The sequence below is a fragment of the Acanthopagrus latus genome, chromosome 5 (assembly GCF_904848185.1).
Source record: "Acanthopagrus latus isolate v.2019 chromosome 5, fAcaLat1.1, whole genome shotgun sequence".
Classification (NCBI taxonomy): Eukaryota; Metazoa; Chordata; class Actinopteri; order Spariformes; family Sparidae; genus Acanthopagrus; species Acanthopagrus latus.
This window is the reverse complement of record NC_051043.1, coordinates 13,700,773-13,717,763: the sequence shown is the minus strand read 5'-3', so window position 1 is coordinate 13,717,763 and position 16,991 is coordinate 13,700,773. Positions and strand designations below refer to the sequence as shown.

General features: G+C 40.6%; 1 protein-coding gene across 1 annotated transcript; it reads right to left on the bottom strand.

The window, feature by feature from the left end:
* Positions 1-15,455: 15,455 nt before the first annotated feature.
* On the bottom strand, positions 15,456-16,678 carry ier3 (immediate early response 3). The gene has a single exon (XM_037096862.1). The coding sequence runs from the start codon at positions 16,577-16,579 to the stop codon at positions 15,992-15,994; it is 588 nt and encodes a 195-aa protein (XP_036952757.1). The 5' UTR covers positions 16,580-16,678; the 3' UTR covers positions 15,456-15,991.
* Positions 16,679-16,991: the final 313 nt, after the last annotated feature.

Here is a 16,991-nt window from a genome sequence, read left to right as displayed (position 1 = left end):
CACAAAACCTTTCAGAGCAGCAGAAACTCAAACTGTGACCTATCAGCAGCGAGGTAAGGTGATGGAGGTGAGGAGTTTTCAGAGGTGGAACAACAGTTTAATGTTTTACTGTTGAAGTCAAAGTAGTAATATACCAATTTAGAAATATTTCTTTTTACAAGTAAAACGTCACTCAGTTATTTTTTATCATATAGTATTGATTACAGAGGAAATACATACTTTTATATATCTGTAGAATATAGAGTGCTATAGTCCATCCAAGCAGATGTTTTCTCTTATATTACCATGTTACCTGACCTTCTCACACTTCTTTTGATCGTTTTTGTCCTTTTGCCTTTCTGAGCATTGACAAATTATTTTAATAAAACCATCTTAGAAATGCGCTGAATGCTAACACAAGGCAAAATGTTCGGCAAACCTTAGTTTAACTTTAGTTTAATCCCTACAAATATGGTTTGTAAGAATATCATGTAAATATGTAATCAGTAAGTCAAATTAATAAATGATGTAATGAAGCACAATATTTGCCTGTGAAATGTAGTGTAGTAAATGTATAAAGTAAAACGGAAATTGCACTTTAGTAGCACATGCGCTTAGTTACTTTCCACTGCTGAGTGCTTCACTTTCTTGTCTATCATCTCTTTAATCACTTCCCTCATCTGAGGAGCGAAAACATCACATTGTACAGAATGCTTTTTTATTTTCTCTTTTTGAATCTTCTTTTTTTGGAAACCTTTTTCCTTCCCCCCCAAAAAATAATAATTAACAAAAAGATCAAATCATCCAGCAGGGAGAGCTATTTCTCTTTTTTTCATTCTTTTCCTTCAAACCAAAGTTTCATCACCGACGTATGACATCACTTCCTCTCTGCGGTTTCCCCTCATTCATCCATGGGTCCCCCTACTGTGCATGTGTGCGCGTGCGCTTGATGACGCAAGAGCCCTCTGTACTGTGTACACCACAACAAAGGCTATTAGAGGGGATCCACACACACACGCTTACACAAACACTGTTTCAATAACACAGCAACGTCACAACTTGAGTGTAAAGATGTTGGAAAATAACTGTCATGAACAGTTTGGTTCCCCCACAGATTCAGGACACAGAATACACACTCACCGTATCATATGACGTATATAAGTATGGTAAGTGTATACATGTACATGTATGTGGTGTAAACAAGTAAGACGACTTACACTAATAAGTCAAGGATAAAAAGAAAACAACAACTGGTGACTGTTATACTGGTTCAGCTGATAAGTGACTTTTGGCCCTCAGTGATTTTTTTTTTTTTTTTTGTTTTTTACCAAAACATTATTTCTTTTTTTTCTTTAAGTTACAACTACTGAAGTCACAGAAGATTCTTTAACCAGTTGGCAAGAAGCGTCTTCAGTGATGCTACGTAGCACTTCTGTCAGGGTTTACTTTACCACAACAGTGCTTTGAGCTAAATGCTAGAGTTTTCAACCTGAGCAGTCAAAGGACCATGACAGTCATAGCAATTCATCCTGTGGGGAACATGAATGTCTTTTCCTCATTTAATAGTAATGCATCCAACAAAATAGGACAAAATGTCAATGTTATGGTGGTCCTGGACGGACACTCAGAGGATCACTGATGTATAATATTTGTCGCACTTGCGTGATAATTTCTCCCTCTGTATGATTACAGTCAATACTCCTGTTTTAAATCATCCTGTTTATATGATGAATCATGACATGATCGGGATGGCAAAATCCTACGTGTCACGTATTGATCATGCTTGGTGTAGGCTCTGTTGTTGATCTTGAGCCAAGTAATGTATTCAATTAACTAAGCTTTATAACTTATGGTCTGAGCTGTTTTCATGCAGGACATGTACAGGTGTCCAGTTGTGCTGTCTTGTAATTTAATTTTGGTGACTATAAATGGTTTGTCTACTTTTAAAAAAAAAACAAACAAAAAAAAAAACAAATACTGAAAGAAAATGGATGTGGTTAGATTCGTAGCCATGTGCTGTAATGCAAATTTATTCTTGTTGTAATGACTCTTGTTTGATAATTGATATAAATGATAAACATTATAATCCTTGTACATCAGTTATCCATCATTGGATATTTTTTTGGACCCTTTGACCTTTGCCCAGATAAAGGATCATGGACTGTGGTAGTCATAAAGAGGAAGTGATGTCATCGCTAAAGGCTGTGTCACGGTGAATGCCCACTTTACATCACGGTTAAGTTCGTTCAGCTGATACAACATCTTGACCTCTGAGTAGCCACTGTTACAACACTGACTCATAATAAAATTAAAGTTTGAAACATTTCCACTTCTTCTGCCCCTTTCCTTAAACAACATATATATGTATATATGTGTATATGTATGTGTGTGTGTGTGTGTATATATATATATATAGCTTTAAGTCAATGCAACAAGTTAGCAATAAAATAAAATGAAATACAGTAAAAAATCACTGCATTTACAGGCTCGAACCCAGTCTGACACTGATTGTTTACCACAGCTCTTACCTAAAGTAGATATGATTTACTGGTATTATAAAATAACGCACAACCAACACCCAAAATAATAATAACAATAATAATTATTATAATGATAATAATAAATCCAACAGAGTCCCCTCTTTTTAACACTAAATCACAGCTGACATGTGTGTGTGTGTGTGTGTGTGTGTGTGTGTGTGCGTGTGTGTGTGCGTGCGTGTGTGTGTGTGTGTGTGTGTGTGTGTGTGCGTGCGTGTCTCTGTGTTTAGCGGAAGTTCACTTGTAAAAAACATGCAATCAGCAATTTCAACAGCAGCAGAGGAAATTCACTAGAAATGTAGAAAGATGCACATTACAACATGGATTCAGCTGGTGAATTATTTGAAATACCTCGGTACAATATGTATGTAGCTGAGTATGTCGGTTTGGTTGTGGTTCACTTTGTTCTGTATTGTTTTACCTATATTTCAATTGTGGTTTGAAATTTGGCTTTACACAAGAAACGGAAATGTTTTCATGTTTCACACACAAAAAACACACGAGAGAGGAAAAACTTTCCGTATTTGTCTGAAAGCAGTTTCTTTCTTTTACTGTCACATTTTCAAGCAGCATTACATTACACATTTGTTTTTGTTCATTAGACTGCTGCTTCCACTACATCTCAGAGAGAATAAATATTGTACTTTCTCAAGCCACCCAGCAGTATGTGACGTCTTTTCCAGCTGCTGGAAAAATGATGAACACATGAATACATGAATAATTATAACCCAATTATAGAAGATATATTATTCTGAATTAGGCCATTCCGCAGAATGAGTAGCTTTACTTTTACTTATATTTTGATGCTAATACTACGCAAGAGAGAATTTGGTACCTTTTGTTTCTGAAGGAAAAGGTCTCAGTATTTCCCTCCTGCACTGCTTGTGTCTGCCAGAGTTAACCCCTAGTGTGTCCTGGAGATCAGGTTTAACCTACAAAGGTTTACTGATTGATGATGTTTGCTCACAGTGTCCTGTTTAGTTGAAGTTGAACCTCAAGAAAAAAATGTGTGAACCTGCTTCCAACTGTGAGACTGAACAGGATGGATGAGCTGGTATTATTAGCCGAACTTGAAAACATGCTTTGCCACAAGCTCTGCAGACATCATGACTTACTTTGACCTTTAAAAAGCTTCATTAGAGGAGCAGGTTATTCCTTGAAGGGATGTGTGAACTGAACTTAACTAAATAATATCACCGACAGTAAGAGCAACATTAAAGAGAGACAGTCCAGGAGGAGACAGACGCTCCTGCAGGGTGTCCACAGAGAGCAGACAAAGTCAAACAGCTGATAACGAACCAGACCAGCTTCGTCTCACCGTCTAAACATTCCTCTTAACTTGCCCAAATGTGGCTGTGAGAGCAGTGCCTTCCTCCACAGGGTGCTATCATCTGCGTCATCGCTCTCTCATTTCATCATGGGTTTACACTCCGCACCACTTAAAGGTCTGCAGTCAGCCTCGCATCAGTCAGGACGTCCGCAGATAAGACAGTTTCACACTTTCACCCATAACTTTTGTGCAAACAGTGTGAAAAAAACCATTATCAAATTATCACTTTAATTCTAGTTAAGTGGCAGTAAAAGAAGTAGTGAAGAAGGCCCGTCATACAATAAAACATACACACTGGCTCATGATTTATTATTGTGTTCACTTTCATGTTGCTGCTGGTAAAGGTGGAGATACATTTAGCTGCTTAACATATAATAATAAAACTTAAATATCATCCTAAAATTATATTTGGAATTAGCTGATCATATTTTGTACTAGGAATGTGCTACATTTAGTCCAATCAAAAGTTCTTGTGCCATCTGGAAGAAGATACAGAGGTACCCACTGCTGCACCAACAGACTACAGGGCAGCTTCTTTCCTCAGGTTGTGAGGCTCCTGGAGTCGTCTTCAACACACCGTGAACAATATGTTCATATTTTCTTTCTTGTATAGAACAATAAGATCTCAGCGTGCGTTTGTTGTGTCGTAAAACAAACCCTTAAACCTCAAATTTCAGTTTGTAAGTTCTATAAAAAGACAAAACATTTCAATGAGTCAAAATGTATGATTGGAGGACTCTGCGATCATCTGACTGATTTAAAAAAGCTGCTGCGAACTGGACAAAGATGAGAGAATCCTGACGGACCTGATGGACCGTCGGATTATTTAACAGATGGATGTCCTCCAGCTGGAGTCTGACCCAGTTCATGTCCCCATTTCTGTTCTTCACACAAAGACACAATTCATTCAGGGCAGAAACTAATGTTCTTTCAAAAGGCACAAAAAAAAAATAAAAATCAAGTTCCAGCTTTTCTTTTCTATCAATCTCTATCTTACTAAGTTCCAAAAGAAACTTTTCACAGTCTGAGTCAGCAGTGCGCTGATTTTTGGAAAGACACATGAATTCAGGACTCATCTCTGTTTTTCCCAGATTCACCCTTTGCTTAAAAAAAAAAAAAACAAAAAAAATCTACAGTTAGTGTGTTTAAAAATAGCTTTTGAGTCATCATGGAGCCTCCAGTTCAAGGTCATAAATCTGCGCGGAGGAGGAAAACACGTTTATTTCTGGGTTATCAGGAGCGAGAAACTCCACGCCACGGTCGTCACCCTTTGATGCCTCTGTGTGTTCCGCAATATGATTCATTCAAAGTAAACAAAAAGGGGAATGGAGGAGGACTGGAGGTCAGAGGGATGTTAGTCTGGACACATTCCAGCTGGCAGCACTCACGCACGTTCATTCAGCCAGTCTGACATGAGCTGGACAAAGACGATGCCAAAAAGATGTGCAACATGAAAATAGACAAACAAACACCAATGTGGACATCAATGACAGATAAACTAAAAACTATCCCGGTTGAAACTTCTGTATGAAATCAGTCCAGTATGAATCTGTACTTTAGACCCGCGGACGGCAGCGCTGCTCCGCCATGCTTCCAATCATGCCCAGTGGCCGCTCACTGTATTCTAGCTAATATTCTCCCCATAGAGCACCATTATGAACGAGATGTCTGTAAAACTGTTAACAGGACAACTCAAACAAGGTCAAACATGACTTGACCTTTTAGGTATTCATGATTCACTGAGGTTCATTATATTCAATTTTTTTTTACTCAGGACAGGAAAAGCTATTTCAAAACTGGTGAGATCATCACAATGTAAGATCTATTGGCCAAGCGAGAACTCAGCAGCAGGAACCTTACTGCACATGCTCAGGTGGCCATTTCATCACTCGATCCGTGTCGTCTCGGACAGCTACAGGTACGGCGGCACCACTTGGACCAAACCACAGAAACTGCAGTAAAACCAGAAACAGCACATGTGATGCTCGGAGTGATTAGTAGGGAGTACAAATACTTCTCTCTGCTCTTAAGTACATTTGTCCAGGTATCTGTACTTGAGTACTGTATGTATGTTCCTGACAACTTTATACCTCTACTTTTTACATTTTAAGACAAATATCATTTTCAATACAGGCTACATTTTCAATACAGGTTAGTTCAATGCCTGTGGGGGGAATATCAATCTTTTGTCAGGCTTTGCATGCCGCTTTCCCAGCATCACATGACTGAGTTCAACACGTGCAGACCTAGCGAGACAAAATGACGTAAAAGATGTAACAAGATGGAAACAGACAGAGGGGCAACGTTGCAGACGCCGACGACGCAGCAAGACGTTCCCCACCCATGGCCGTATTTAAGGGAACTGTTACTAAGAAATTATACTCTCTTACTTTGAGTACATTCAGAGCCTGTACTTTCTTATTTTAACTTGAGTAAATAAGTTGAATCAGTCTTTTTTACATGAGTATCTTTACTTCTGCTTGAGAAGAAGAAGAATTTGTGTACTTTTCTCTTAAAAAATGACATCTGCATTGGATGATTCGACACTAAGTGCCAGCGCCAATGCTTAATGCAACACCAAGAAGTAGAGACTTTGCGTAAGGATGTGATTGACACTTGTTGCTCTTTAGAATGAGTACAAACTGCTCGTCTGAATAGGAATTGTGAGAATTAATTAACCGGCTCAGCGTCGGATGTGTCTCACCCCTTTGTTCATTCATGTCCCAGTTTCACATTTCAACATTTCACAGATGCCGCGCCTCTGACGTTCAATGTCTGATGAGCTTCCACCTGTCTGTTCTCTGATTTAAGCATATATTTGTATGGATTTAGTCTAATTTTGAAGTTAGAGGTCATTTCAAAAATTCATTTAGGGGGATAAAAAACAGATTTATCTTGAATTACCTGTTAAATAAGCGTTTTTTTTCTAGAATTGTTGTGATTTGAAACTTCTGAACAACTACTTCCTTTTATTGTCGCCCTGTATTTTTCCACCCGGCCGCGCTCTCGCCTCATGTGAAAAAGATTTGACACATTTACAGGCTCATGAAATCCTAAATCTCTGTCTGATTGTTCAGCATGTGAGTTCACTTTGCTTGACATGTCTCGTCATCTGTGCAGCTCTGTGCCAACATTCCTGTCGTCCCTCTGAAGGCTTGTCTCCACAGTGCTAGAAGAGGGGGAACTGCTTAAATGATACTAGGAAGCGTTAATCTTCATGATTTACAGAAAGTCAGCTTTTGCTCCTTGCTCAATCAGGATGCGGAGGAGGTAATTCTGCTTTAGACAATTAAAATACTTCAAATTTAACCACGAAGTATGCGGTTGTAGTTTTAGGACAACCATTCTTTACAAAAAACTCTAATATCTGTTTAACTGACTGAATTAGCAAAATTAAATTGATAATTTAATAATAACCTAATAATCTGCAATATAACTACAACAACAACATCATAATGATAATCATCGCAATTATCTCAATTAGTGTTCCAAAATATTGAGCTCAAACAAACAACCAGCGTGTTTTTCATACATTTCTTAGCTCTCAAAACTTGCAGTCCATTTGGAAGAACATTTGAGGATTTTAACTTTAAAATGAGACCAAACAGATGATGAGTCAGTCTTTTATGGGAAGATCCTCTTTCATCACATCAGATAAAATTTTCTTCCTAAGTATGTAGAGAGCGTGTCTGTGGGCTGCACTTACAAAGAGATAAAGAGAATGTGTAAGAGAGAGTGCTTCTGTGTGGGTTTAATCTCTCTCCTCTCTAGAATGATACTGTAACGACCAGGGGCTTGGGGGAAACCCTGGCACAGCACGTAAACCAAACTCCCCTCTTCCCCTCTTCCAACCCCCCAAAACCACCAGCAGTGACACATTTTTAGAAACATGTCTAGTACACAGATGAGAGAGAGGAGAGCCCACAGGAAATGGGAAGAGCCGGCATTTAAACTAAATCAGCTCTCTGGACAACTTACACTCACTCAACAAACCAAACACACTCACCAAAACACATTAAAGCAAATACAGTAGAAGTTTATGAGACCTCTGGGGTCATGACAGGGACACTGATGGAGTAAAGTAGATGCCTGGCTCCAGACAACAGTCACCATTACTGGACATAAACACTGGACAGTGGTGGTCACCTCCCTGGATCGCTGCTGCAGTCAGGGTGATAAACAGGAGGGATGATGATCGACGTTTTAATCCCAAAAATCAAGCAGCCATCTGAGCTGAGAAAGGCATGAATTCATTTTAAAAAATCAACAAATGTGCCTCCAGATTTGTGCTACCCATCATCTTTTCAGTTGCTGATGAATTAGGAAGCAGTGAAATGACAACAATTTGTCAGGTTACCCACATTCATCTGACTTAAGATCTGAAACACAGATTTACATTATCACAGCGTTCAAGTTTCCACTTTGAGTGTAATGTTGGAGGAAAATGGCCGCCATGCAAATAAGGTATGTGGTCTTAGGTTTTGTAAAATTTACAATAAAAAAGGTAACATTGTGGCAGAAAAAAATATAATTATTAAATTCATAGGATTCTCTATGCAGCACGAGAACACAAAATACATTTGTAATGTCAGTCTGGCAAGTTTTCATCAGGACATTTGTTCCATTGCTTCATTACAAGCAGGGCAAAAATAAACTACATTATTGAAAAAATCAAAAGCAAAGTCACATTCCAACACCTTTCACTGCTGGTGAAACAAAGCCGCTGTAAACCCATGAACGCACAAGGCGATGCTGCTTCTTCTTTTGTTAACTCAGAAATGGCACAGTCACACAGTGTTCCAGTGTTGGTATGTGTGGCATGTTACAGGTCGTGTCAGAGGTATGATGGTGGCGTTTCTGTTTGAACAGAGGTGATCTTCCTTCCTGCTGGGCCAATCCGGTTTGAAGCGCCGTTGTTGAGGAAGTGGGAGGTGTGGGAAAGATCTCAGATTAGTAACAGTAAAAGGTATCGGATGTATGACTTTGCACCTGAAGGCAGCTCCACCCGGCCAGGCCTCTGGGTGTTTCCCACCGTGCAAATACTTCAAATACTTTTCTAATTCCTGGGTTTCTATAGATCTGAGGCAAAATGGGCTCTTGGTATTAAACTAACTCATCAAAGGATTTTCATGTTACTCACCGATCGGACATAAAGAATAACTGCCGCGGATATCAGCCCACATGAACGTGTCCTTACAACTGAAGGAATGTAGCTCACATTCTACACAAAACCACAGATTTGCATCTTACTGTGTGCTGCTCTAAGAGGAACATTTCTATCTGGCAATACTGCAAATTTCTTTTTTCATCAAACAATAAAGCCTCATATTTAGAAAAGTCCAAATACATTCACTCTCCAAGTACGCCTGTAATGTTGCTCTGTTTGTTTCATTCAGTGCGATGGCACAACACCAAACACACCCTCTCTTCGGTCTCTGTTTTCTCTTTGTCTTCTGTTGATGTTTTCATGAAAGCTGTTCATTCGTTTCTGAAATGGGTTCAGTAAACAGTTTTTTGGCTCCTTTTATTTTATTTTTTTTTTTAACTTTCCAAGAACTTCCCTCCGTGACAGTCAAATGCTGCGGGTGTTGTGAAAGCTGTTTCATAAACGGAAGCATGATTAAGTGCCGTCATGTTATCCAGCTGAGGCATTACAAGGTGATACGATGGATTTTTCTGCTCCACTGAGGAATGTTTTTTTTGATGGCTCTGGTTCCTCAAAAAAAATCATGACTTGGTCTTTTCCCTGCTTCCTGTCTGACGCAGCCGGGGAATCTCCCATCGAATGCCTTTGCTTTCTTCCTCTTCCCCCCGCTTTGCCCTCCCACTTCTACTTCTCCACTCTGCAATATCAGCTCTACCAAATCCCTCCCTCACTCTGATTTCTGGTTTGAGCTGGAAGCTTCCTGCCAGAGATGACTCACTGTGTCGGTATGCAGAGAGAGAAAAGGAAGGGGAGGAGAAATGGAGGAGGTGCGGGAAGAAAGAATTGTCAGTTTTTTCCTCTTCAGCCCCGATCATTTGTCCTCTGGACTGTCTAAGAAAAAAAAACGAAACAAAAAAAACAACTCTTCACCTATATTCTCAGCGCTGTTTCATTTTCTCCTCTTCGTTCATCTTTAAGTTCATAAGTATCAGAACTAAGTAGAAAGCAAGCTGTGCTCATGATGACAATCATGATTTCTAAAATGATGTTTAAACAGAAACACCTCATTGAGATAAAATATATCTCTTCTTTTTAAATTATACTGGTCACATTAGGCAAAAACAACAAGGGACATTTTGGGCTTACAACGAAGCACGTACAGAATCACAAGACTGGTATTAAACTATGACTAAACATAAAATAATATTTAAACAATAACTTTATGATGTAAATTGGATGGATGCATAGAAAAAACAGATGAGACAGCAGAGATTCATAAAATCTGCCTTGAGGTAAAGTGATGTTAGTGTGGATTTATAATATTTCTGTCCGCTCGGTCCTATAAACTGTCCGAGCTCGCCTTGTTGTTCATCAGTATAAACCCAAACATCACGGGACTGCAGGAGAACACGGTGTGATAACAGACAGACAGACGAGCCGCCGGAGCATGAAGAGCCTCGCCGACTCGTCACATGAGCCTCAGCTACTGAGGCAGAGGCCCTGAAATGAAACCTCTGCAGCTGAACAGGTGAGCGTGCAGTCTGTGATGGAGGTCTGCTGTTCCACCCAGCCCAGGTGTGAGAGCATGCACTGTGCTTGAGCTTGACTGTTTTGTCTGAAAGACTTTCGGTATACTTCGCAAATAAAGATGTAGATTTAAGATGAATCATTACAGATAAAGCGATATTTGTTTTCTTTTGCGCCCTTCTATTTCCTGGAACGCTTTTGGAGAGCATGACCTTGAATTTACACCAGAAGCTGCCTTGAAAGGTCGGCGATCGTATTGCATGACCCGCTGTAGCTCCTGAGCGACAGCAGCTACAGAAAAGCTCACACAAAAGACCATTAATTGTCTGATTCCTCTGCATCTACCTTGACCTCTAGGAGTCCAGAGTCCAACTGCATCCGCCTGTGTTTACAAGTGAATTAATATAGCTGAAGTGGGTTTGGAGTGACTATACTTGTTGTGTATAAAGAGAAGTCACGCAAGGCAGCTGAGTGGAGTGTTTCCGCTGAGGTTTCTAGTGCTCATTAGTGTGTGTGTGTGTGTGTGTGTGGGTGGAGAACAACCACAGCTTCCGACCGGCAGGTGGGTGGTGAGGTCACCTCTTGCTTCCATTTCACGCTGATATACAAACATCCAGGGTTTTCTTCAAATGGAAAAAAAAAAAAATGTTTAACATGGGTCGTACCGTCACTGCAGATGTTTCTACTGTTTATTATACATCCATTATTGTAATGCTGCCAATAGGAGCGTGTGTTTGTGAGTGTGTGCTGAGGTGCAAATACTGAGATGTTGTTGAGCGGCGCATGTTATCATGTGTGGTAGAGCCTCCGCTGATAACAGCCTGTTAGTCATATGGTGCGCAGTCAATGAAACAACATGAAGAACCACAACAACAATAGTAGCAGGTCACAATGATAACACACAGCTGAAAACATTGGGATGACACTATAGATTCATAAATATTACACACAGTCCTTCCATGTGATCTCATACCAGCGGGCTATGGTGATTTTTAAAGTTGGGCAACTGCTCTCAGCACATCATTCAGTCCTACACTCTGCGTTGCTCACTGTTCACATCACAGCTGATCATTTTGTGGCTGATACTGAAGTTCCGATTGAATTTGAATCAGCTGTTTCCCCCAACATTTTCAGGTGTTTGCTGATCCGCTGGCTTACAAATCCTGCTGCGGTTGTGTAACTCATACCAACATCAGCTCCACATTGATTGAAAGCCAACAAGGTCTTCTCAAGAATGAACTTACAGCTGATAAAATGCAGCGTTACGATTCAATCCGTTGTGTTTTCACTGCAATAATTCAGACCATTCAGACCAAGCTCCTCACCCACCTTGACGTCCACCAGCTGAGTTGCCAGAACAAAAAATTTAGCTGTTTACATTTCTACAAACCACTGATTAATTCAAATGTGTGTTGTGTCATGTTAAGTTTACATGATTGTTGCCTGACTATTTCATGTCTGGAGGCGAAGGGGATGGAGGGTGGAGTACAGGCGAGATGGCCGGCAAGCTGCTGCAGTACAAGTCTGTGTTTCAACATTTGTAAGTTCAAAGCCACTGAATATTTTCAAGACGAACTCAGGACAATTTCCAGCTGTCTTTGTGGCCAAAAAAAACCCTATGTTTGATGGGAAGCTGGGTCATCCTCAGCTGTGTTTGTGGTGAACAAAACAGCTATTTCAAGCCAAAACACAAGGTTTTTCTAACCCTTACCAAGAGTTGATTGTGCCTAAACCTAACCAGACGTTACGCATAGCATTGTGACAAGAGAAAAGTAGAAAACTGAAATATCAAGTTCGAACTTTTCTGTGGTTTTACAGAAAAGTATTTTGTCAAAGTACTAGATCAGATCTCCTTTGTGATGTCAGGAGTTCAAAACCTGAAACCAGACTGTGTTATAAGTCAGTGTGTTATCAGTGTGGTTGGCTGTTCAGACATTAACTTTTATGTAAATAGTTTGGGGTGTAAGCTTGTCTGACCTTGGCTGGACGTACCCACAAACCATTGGATGTCGTTCAACGCAAATTAAAAGGGGGGCCAAATCATTTCATTCAGGAAACTGAAAAAGAGCAAAGACACGTAGACATGTAGACAAACATAGCGCTATTTAACACATTTGATCTAATCTTGTTTATGTGAGCTAAAAACAGAAGGAGAACGACGAGATTTAAGGTGTTTTTCCACTGCAGTCTGGCTGAGCGAAACCAGATGAGATAATAAGGCTCAGGCAAGTTCAGACTGGACTGATTAAATCTCTGTTTCTTGCTATTGAGTAATAACCTGAACACAGAGCCGCATGTGAAGGGCGGAAGAGTTGCTGCTGACTTAAATGCTGGTTAAGATTAATGACTTTATGTTTACGCAAGGAACTTTTTCTCCATTAATCGGGTGATTTTTTTTGTGTTTTTTGTGTAAACCTTCTGTTGAAGACCTACTTTTTTATTTTCTATACATAAACTGCTGTAGTGCACTTTTACTTCCGTGCAAAATATGTGAAGAAATATTTTTGGCCACGCAGCATTACTGGCTGAGAAATTAAGAGGATGTAGTTTCAGTAAATTCTGGTTTTGTTCCTCTGAGCTCCTTCCAGGAAACAGCTGAACAACTCCAACATTTTACTGCACAAAAAGGTTTTTACCAACACTCTTTATTAGACAAGATCAACTTTTTTTCCAGCTTTTAACTGGAGGTTTTAGCTGGGTTTGGTAAGACTAATAAAAATCAGGAAAAGCAAGCTAAATCTTCAAGTATCCAACTTAAAAAAAAAATTACCACCCATCCCTTGTGAGTCACTGCAAAAACACATGAAGCAACACTGCCTGATTACACAGACACTTACTGATCCGTAGCTCTTACTGGCCAGCTAGACGATGTGTTAGCTTCTAGTTCTCTATATTCAGCAAACTATTTTATTTTTTTGTTTGCTTTTTGAGTCTAATAGATACATAAATAATATACAGCTCTGTTTAATGTAGCAATCACATAAACACAAAGAACATAGCCATCATAAATGTACCTTAATTTGAAGAGGCTCCCTAACATTAGCTTGTCTTAGGGACTGTCTGCTTGGTGCTAACAGTGTAAGCTTGTCTTAGGTGCTGTTTGCTTTGTGCTAACGGCATTAGCTTGTCGTGGGGGCTGTGTGCTTTGTTCTAACAGGGTAAGCTTCACTCAGGGGTTGTGTTCTTAGTGCTACCTTAACAATAACATTGAATTTCCCTCTGGGTAACACCCATATCATTTCATCCTACAGGCGGATGCTGGATGTGACATCTAAGATGTAAAAGTAAGAGACAAAAAGGGGAAATTAAAAAAAAATACACTCTGCCTAGCATGATTTATGCGTGTAACCACCTGACACACACTCAGATTTCATGCCTGGTCTAATTATAATTCATGCTTATTGTAATTAAATTCTGTGCTGTTTCCTTAGTCAAACAAAGCAGTAAACCTTGTAAGCTTGTCTTAGGTGCTGTTTGCTTTGTGCTAACAGCATTAGCTTGTCGTAGGGGTTGTGTGCTTTGTTTTAACAGGGTAAGCTTCACTCAGGGGTTGTGTTCTTAGTGCTACCGAATTTGAAAATTTCAAACAGGATTTTGGTGTTAAACCTTCAGTTTCCTTTAACAGAACAAGGATTTGAACATACATGGAAGAGGCTTAAACACAAATGTGAAATATCTGCCCTAGTGTTTGTGTCTGTCACGTAAAAGCAGACCTGCGTCACATATGACAGAATGAAATCAGATATGAACATTTTTTTTACACTTTCTCAGCCCCCCCACCCCATGTTTGACATACCTGTCACATTACCTGCCAAAGGGTACACATAATGATGTGCACATGGCAACCTCCAACATCAACATCAACACGTCTTCCCCAGAAGCCCCGAGGCGATGGTTGACCTCAGTCAGCGAACATGACATCATCGCAGCTCGGCACGTCTTTCTATCTCCATGAGCTATGCAAATGAAATGAGTTACTTTACATTAATCATTAGAATAACAGTGCAGTCTGCAAGGTTCTCAGACACTAGGACATTGTTACTCATCACTGTGTGAAGATGTGATGTAACCTGGACTCGCAGCAGCTCCACACTGACGTGCTCGTGACTCAGATGCCTGCCCATTTTATGGTTCGACAGTAAAAAAATGAAAGGTGAAAAAAATAAATATAAATGAAAGGGAGTCTGCTGGAGACAGGTTTCCTTTATCTACAGTAGCTAAGTATTAGCTCTACATGCAGTAGCAGCAGTATTACTTCATGTGAGAACAGATTCAGGAGCTCAGCTGCAGGGATTCGCTCCCATTTAGACACAATATAAGAGAGGTCCAACACTGACGGTGGGTAATGAGGTCTTGTTCCAGTTCATCATCAGCAGGCCAGTTTTGTCTCCTCATGTTGTAATGTCATTTAAAAGCACCTGAGTTTATATGAAGTTATTTGTAATCTTCCTTCTAAACCAATCTTGCTTCAACGTCTCCTTGCAGTTGAAAAGATTTTGTGTTTACAAAGCTCAGTAACAAGCCACCTCTGGAAAATGTGCATTTGCAGGAAGTGTAAAACCAGTTTCTGTGGTGCTTTTTGCTGATTAATATTCCATGAAGAATATAAAAAACATTTAACCCCAGAGAATTTAAAAGAATGAAGCCTCAGGCAAAATATGATTATTTAAAGTGTTGCATAATTTTGCAAAGCAAGATTTTTTGGATACCATTTGATTTAAAAATAGGGTTTGTAGTCTTTTTTATTATTATTCATATTCTATTAATACTTACAAACTATGCAGCTGTCTTGATTATACGTCTGCAAGAGACTAATCTAACTACACTAAACTATAATCTGATAAATGAAACATTTTCTTGGTGGAAGGAATATATTCAGAAAAACAGTCAAGAACATTTTGTGCACTTCAGTGAAAAGGCAGGAAACAGGAACTTTGTTTAGACATTTTTTTATTAAAATTATTATTAAATAAATAGCAAATAACAGAATAAATAACTAAATAAGACATGTAGACAACAAACAGTGTCCGTTTCAGCTCGGTGGCCTACAGGAGTGACAGTTTTCCATGACATAAACTTGTAAAACATACAGTTTGCCAGCAGGCCTCTTTGTGCAGTTAGAGTCTATGTGTAAATTACACAGAAATTAGTTCAAGTTTTCAAGAGTTCAAGTTTCAGTTTTTTTTGTTTTGCTTTTTGTAAGTGTTCACAGTTCTCTTCTTTCTTTCTTTCTTTCTTTCTTTCTTTCTTTCTTTCTTTCTTCCTCGTGTCCCTCTGCAGACTGTGTCCTCCTCCACTCTCAGGGGGACCTCTGGCAGGGACAAGCCGACGCGTGGAGCCTGGCTCCTGGCTATGCGGGACGCACCGCTGCTCTCCAGGTACTACTCAGGATCAACTCCATCTCGGCATCATTTTCGATCCAAGAAGCCCAGACTCGGGCGGTTTACAGTAAAACCAGTCCTGGCAGACTTAGTTGTCGCTGCCCAGTCTGTGGTAGACCAGCAGAGCCACCATGTAGCTCTTCCCGGCGCTCTGCTCGAACCCGCTGGTCTCCGTCTCCTCGCTGGGCTGGGCGCAGGGGGCGCTCGGGATGATCTGTTCGCTGGACGAGCTGCCGTCCTCGCAGCTGCTCGGGAAGGCTGACGGGAGCTCGGAGTCGGAGCTGAGCTCCAGGCGCTGGAGCGCCCGCTCCTCCTCAGACTGGAAGGTGAAACCATGGTAGTCGCTGACCGGGCTGTCTGAGCTGCCCAGCGGCGTCTCGGCGCAGGGCTCCTCGGTCCAGATCTGCCAGAGGACCACCAGGCACAGGATGACCAGCCAGCGCTTGGCTTGGCTCTTCTCCGGTGGCGGAAGGTGCATGCGGACTTTTGCGGGGTACATAACCCGAGTGCAGCGCTTCTTCGGCCGGATGGGCACGTAGGAGCGCACGGCGGTGGCCTGAGCCGGAACCCGCTCGAAGGTGAAGACCTCGGGCTCCGTGCTGCGGGTCGCCATCCTGGAGAAGGCGAATCTCTCCCGCTGGAGAGTCAGGGTCGTGCTGTTTGAGCGTGAGTACATTTTCCTTGTGTTTCGCTTGGCTTTCTCTCTCGGGGATCTCTGAAAGTCAAATATGCCTACAACAGCGGAGAGCTCACAATTTATATGTTTCCTAGCTCAGGTTGTGCTTTTAGAAACGCCCATACAAGAGGCCACTCCCTGAGGTTTGGCTCAGCGCACCTTATTGCTCAAATTGGAAAATAACATTGAATTTACATATGGCCTCTGTTGTGGCCGCGGCTCAGATTCCAGAGGGACTGTGAGAGGCTGAATCATCAGGGTTTGGTTGAATAATCACACTTAAGTATGTGGCAATATACGATGGAGGAATGTGATCTAAAAAGTATATTTCAGGGAGAAAAACGTCATCATTGATATAATCCACATTATTAAAATGTACAATTCAATCGTGAAAATATGCCAAATATGATTA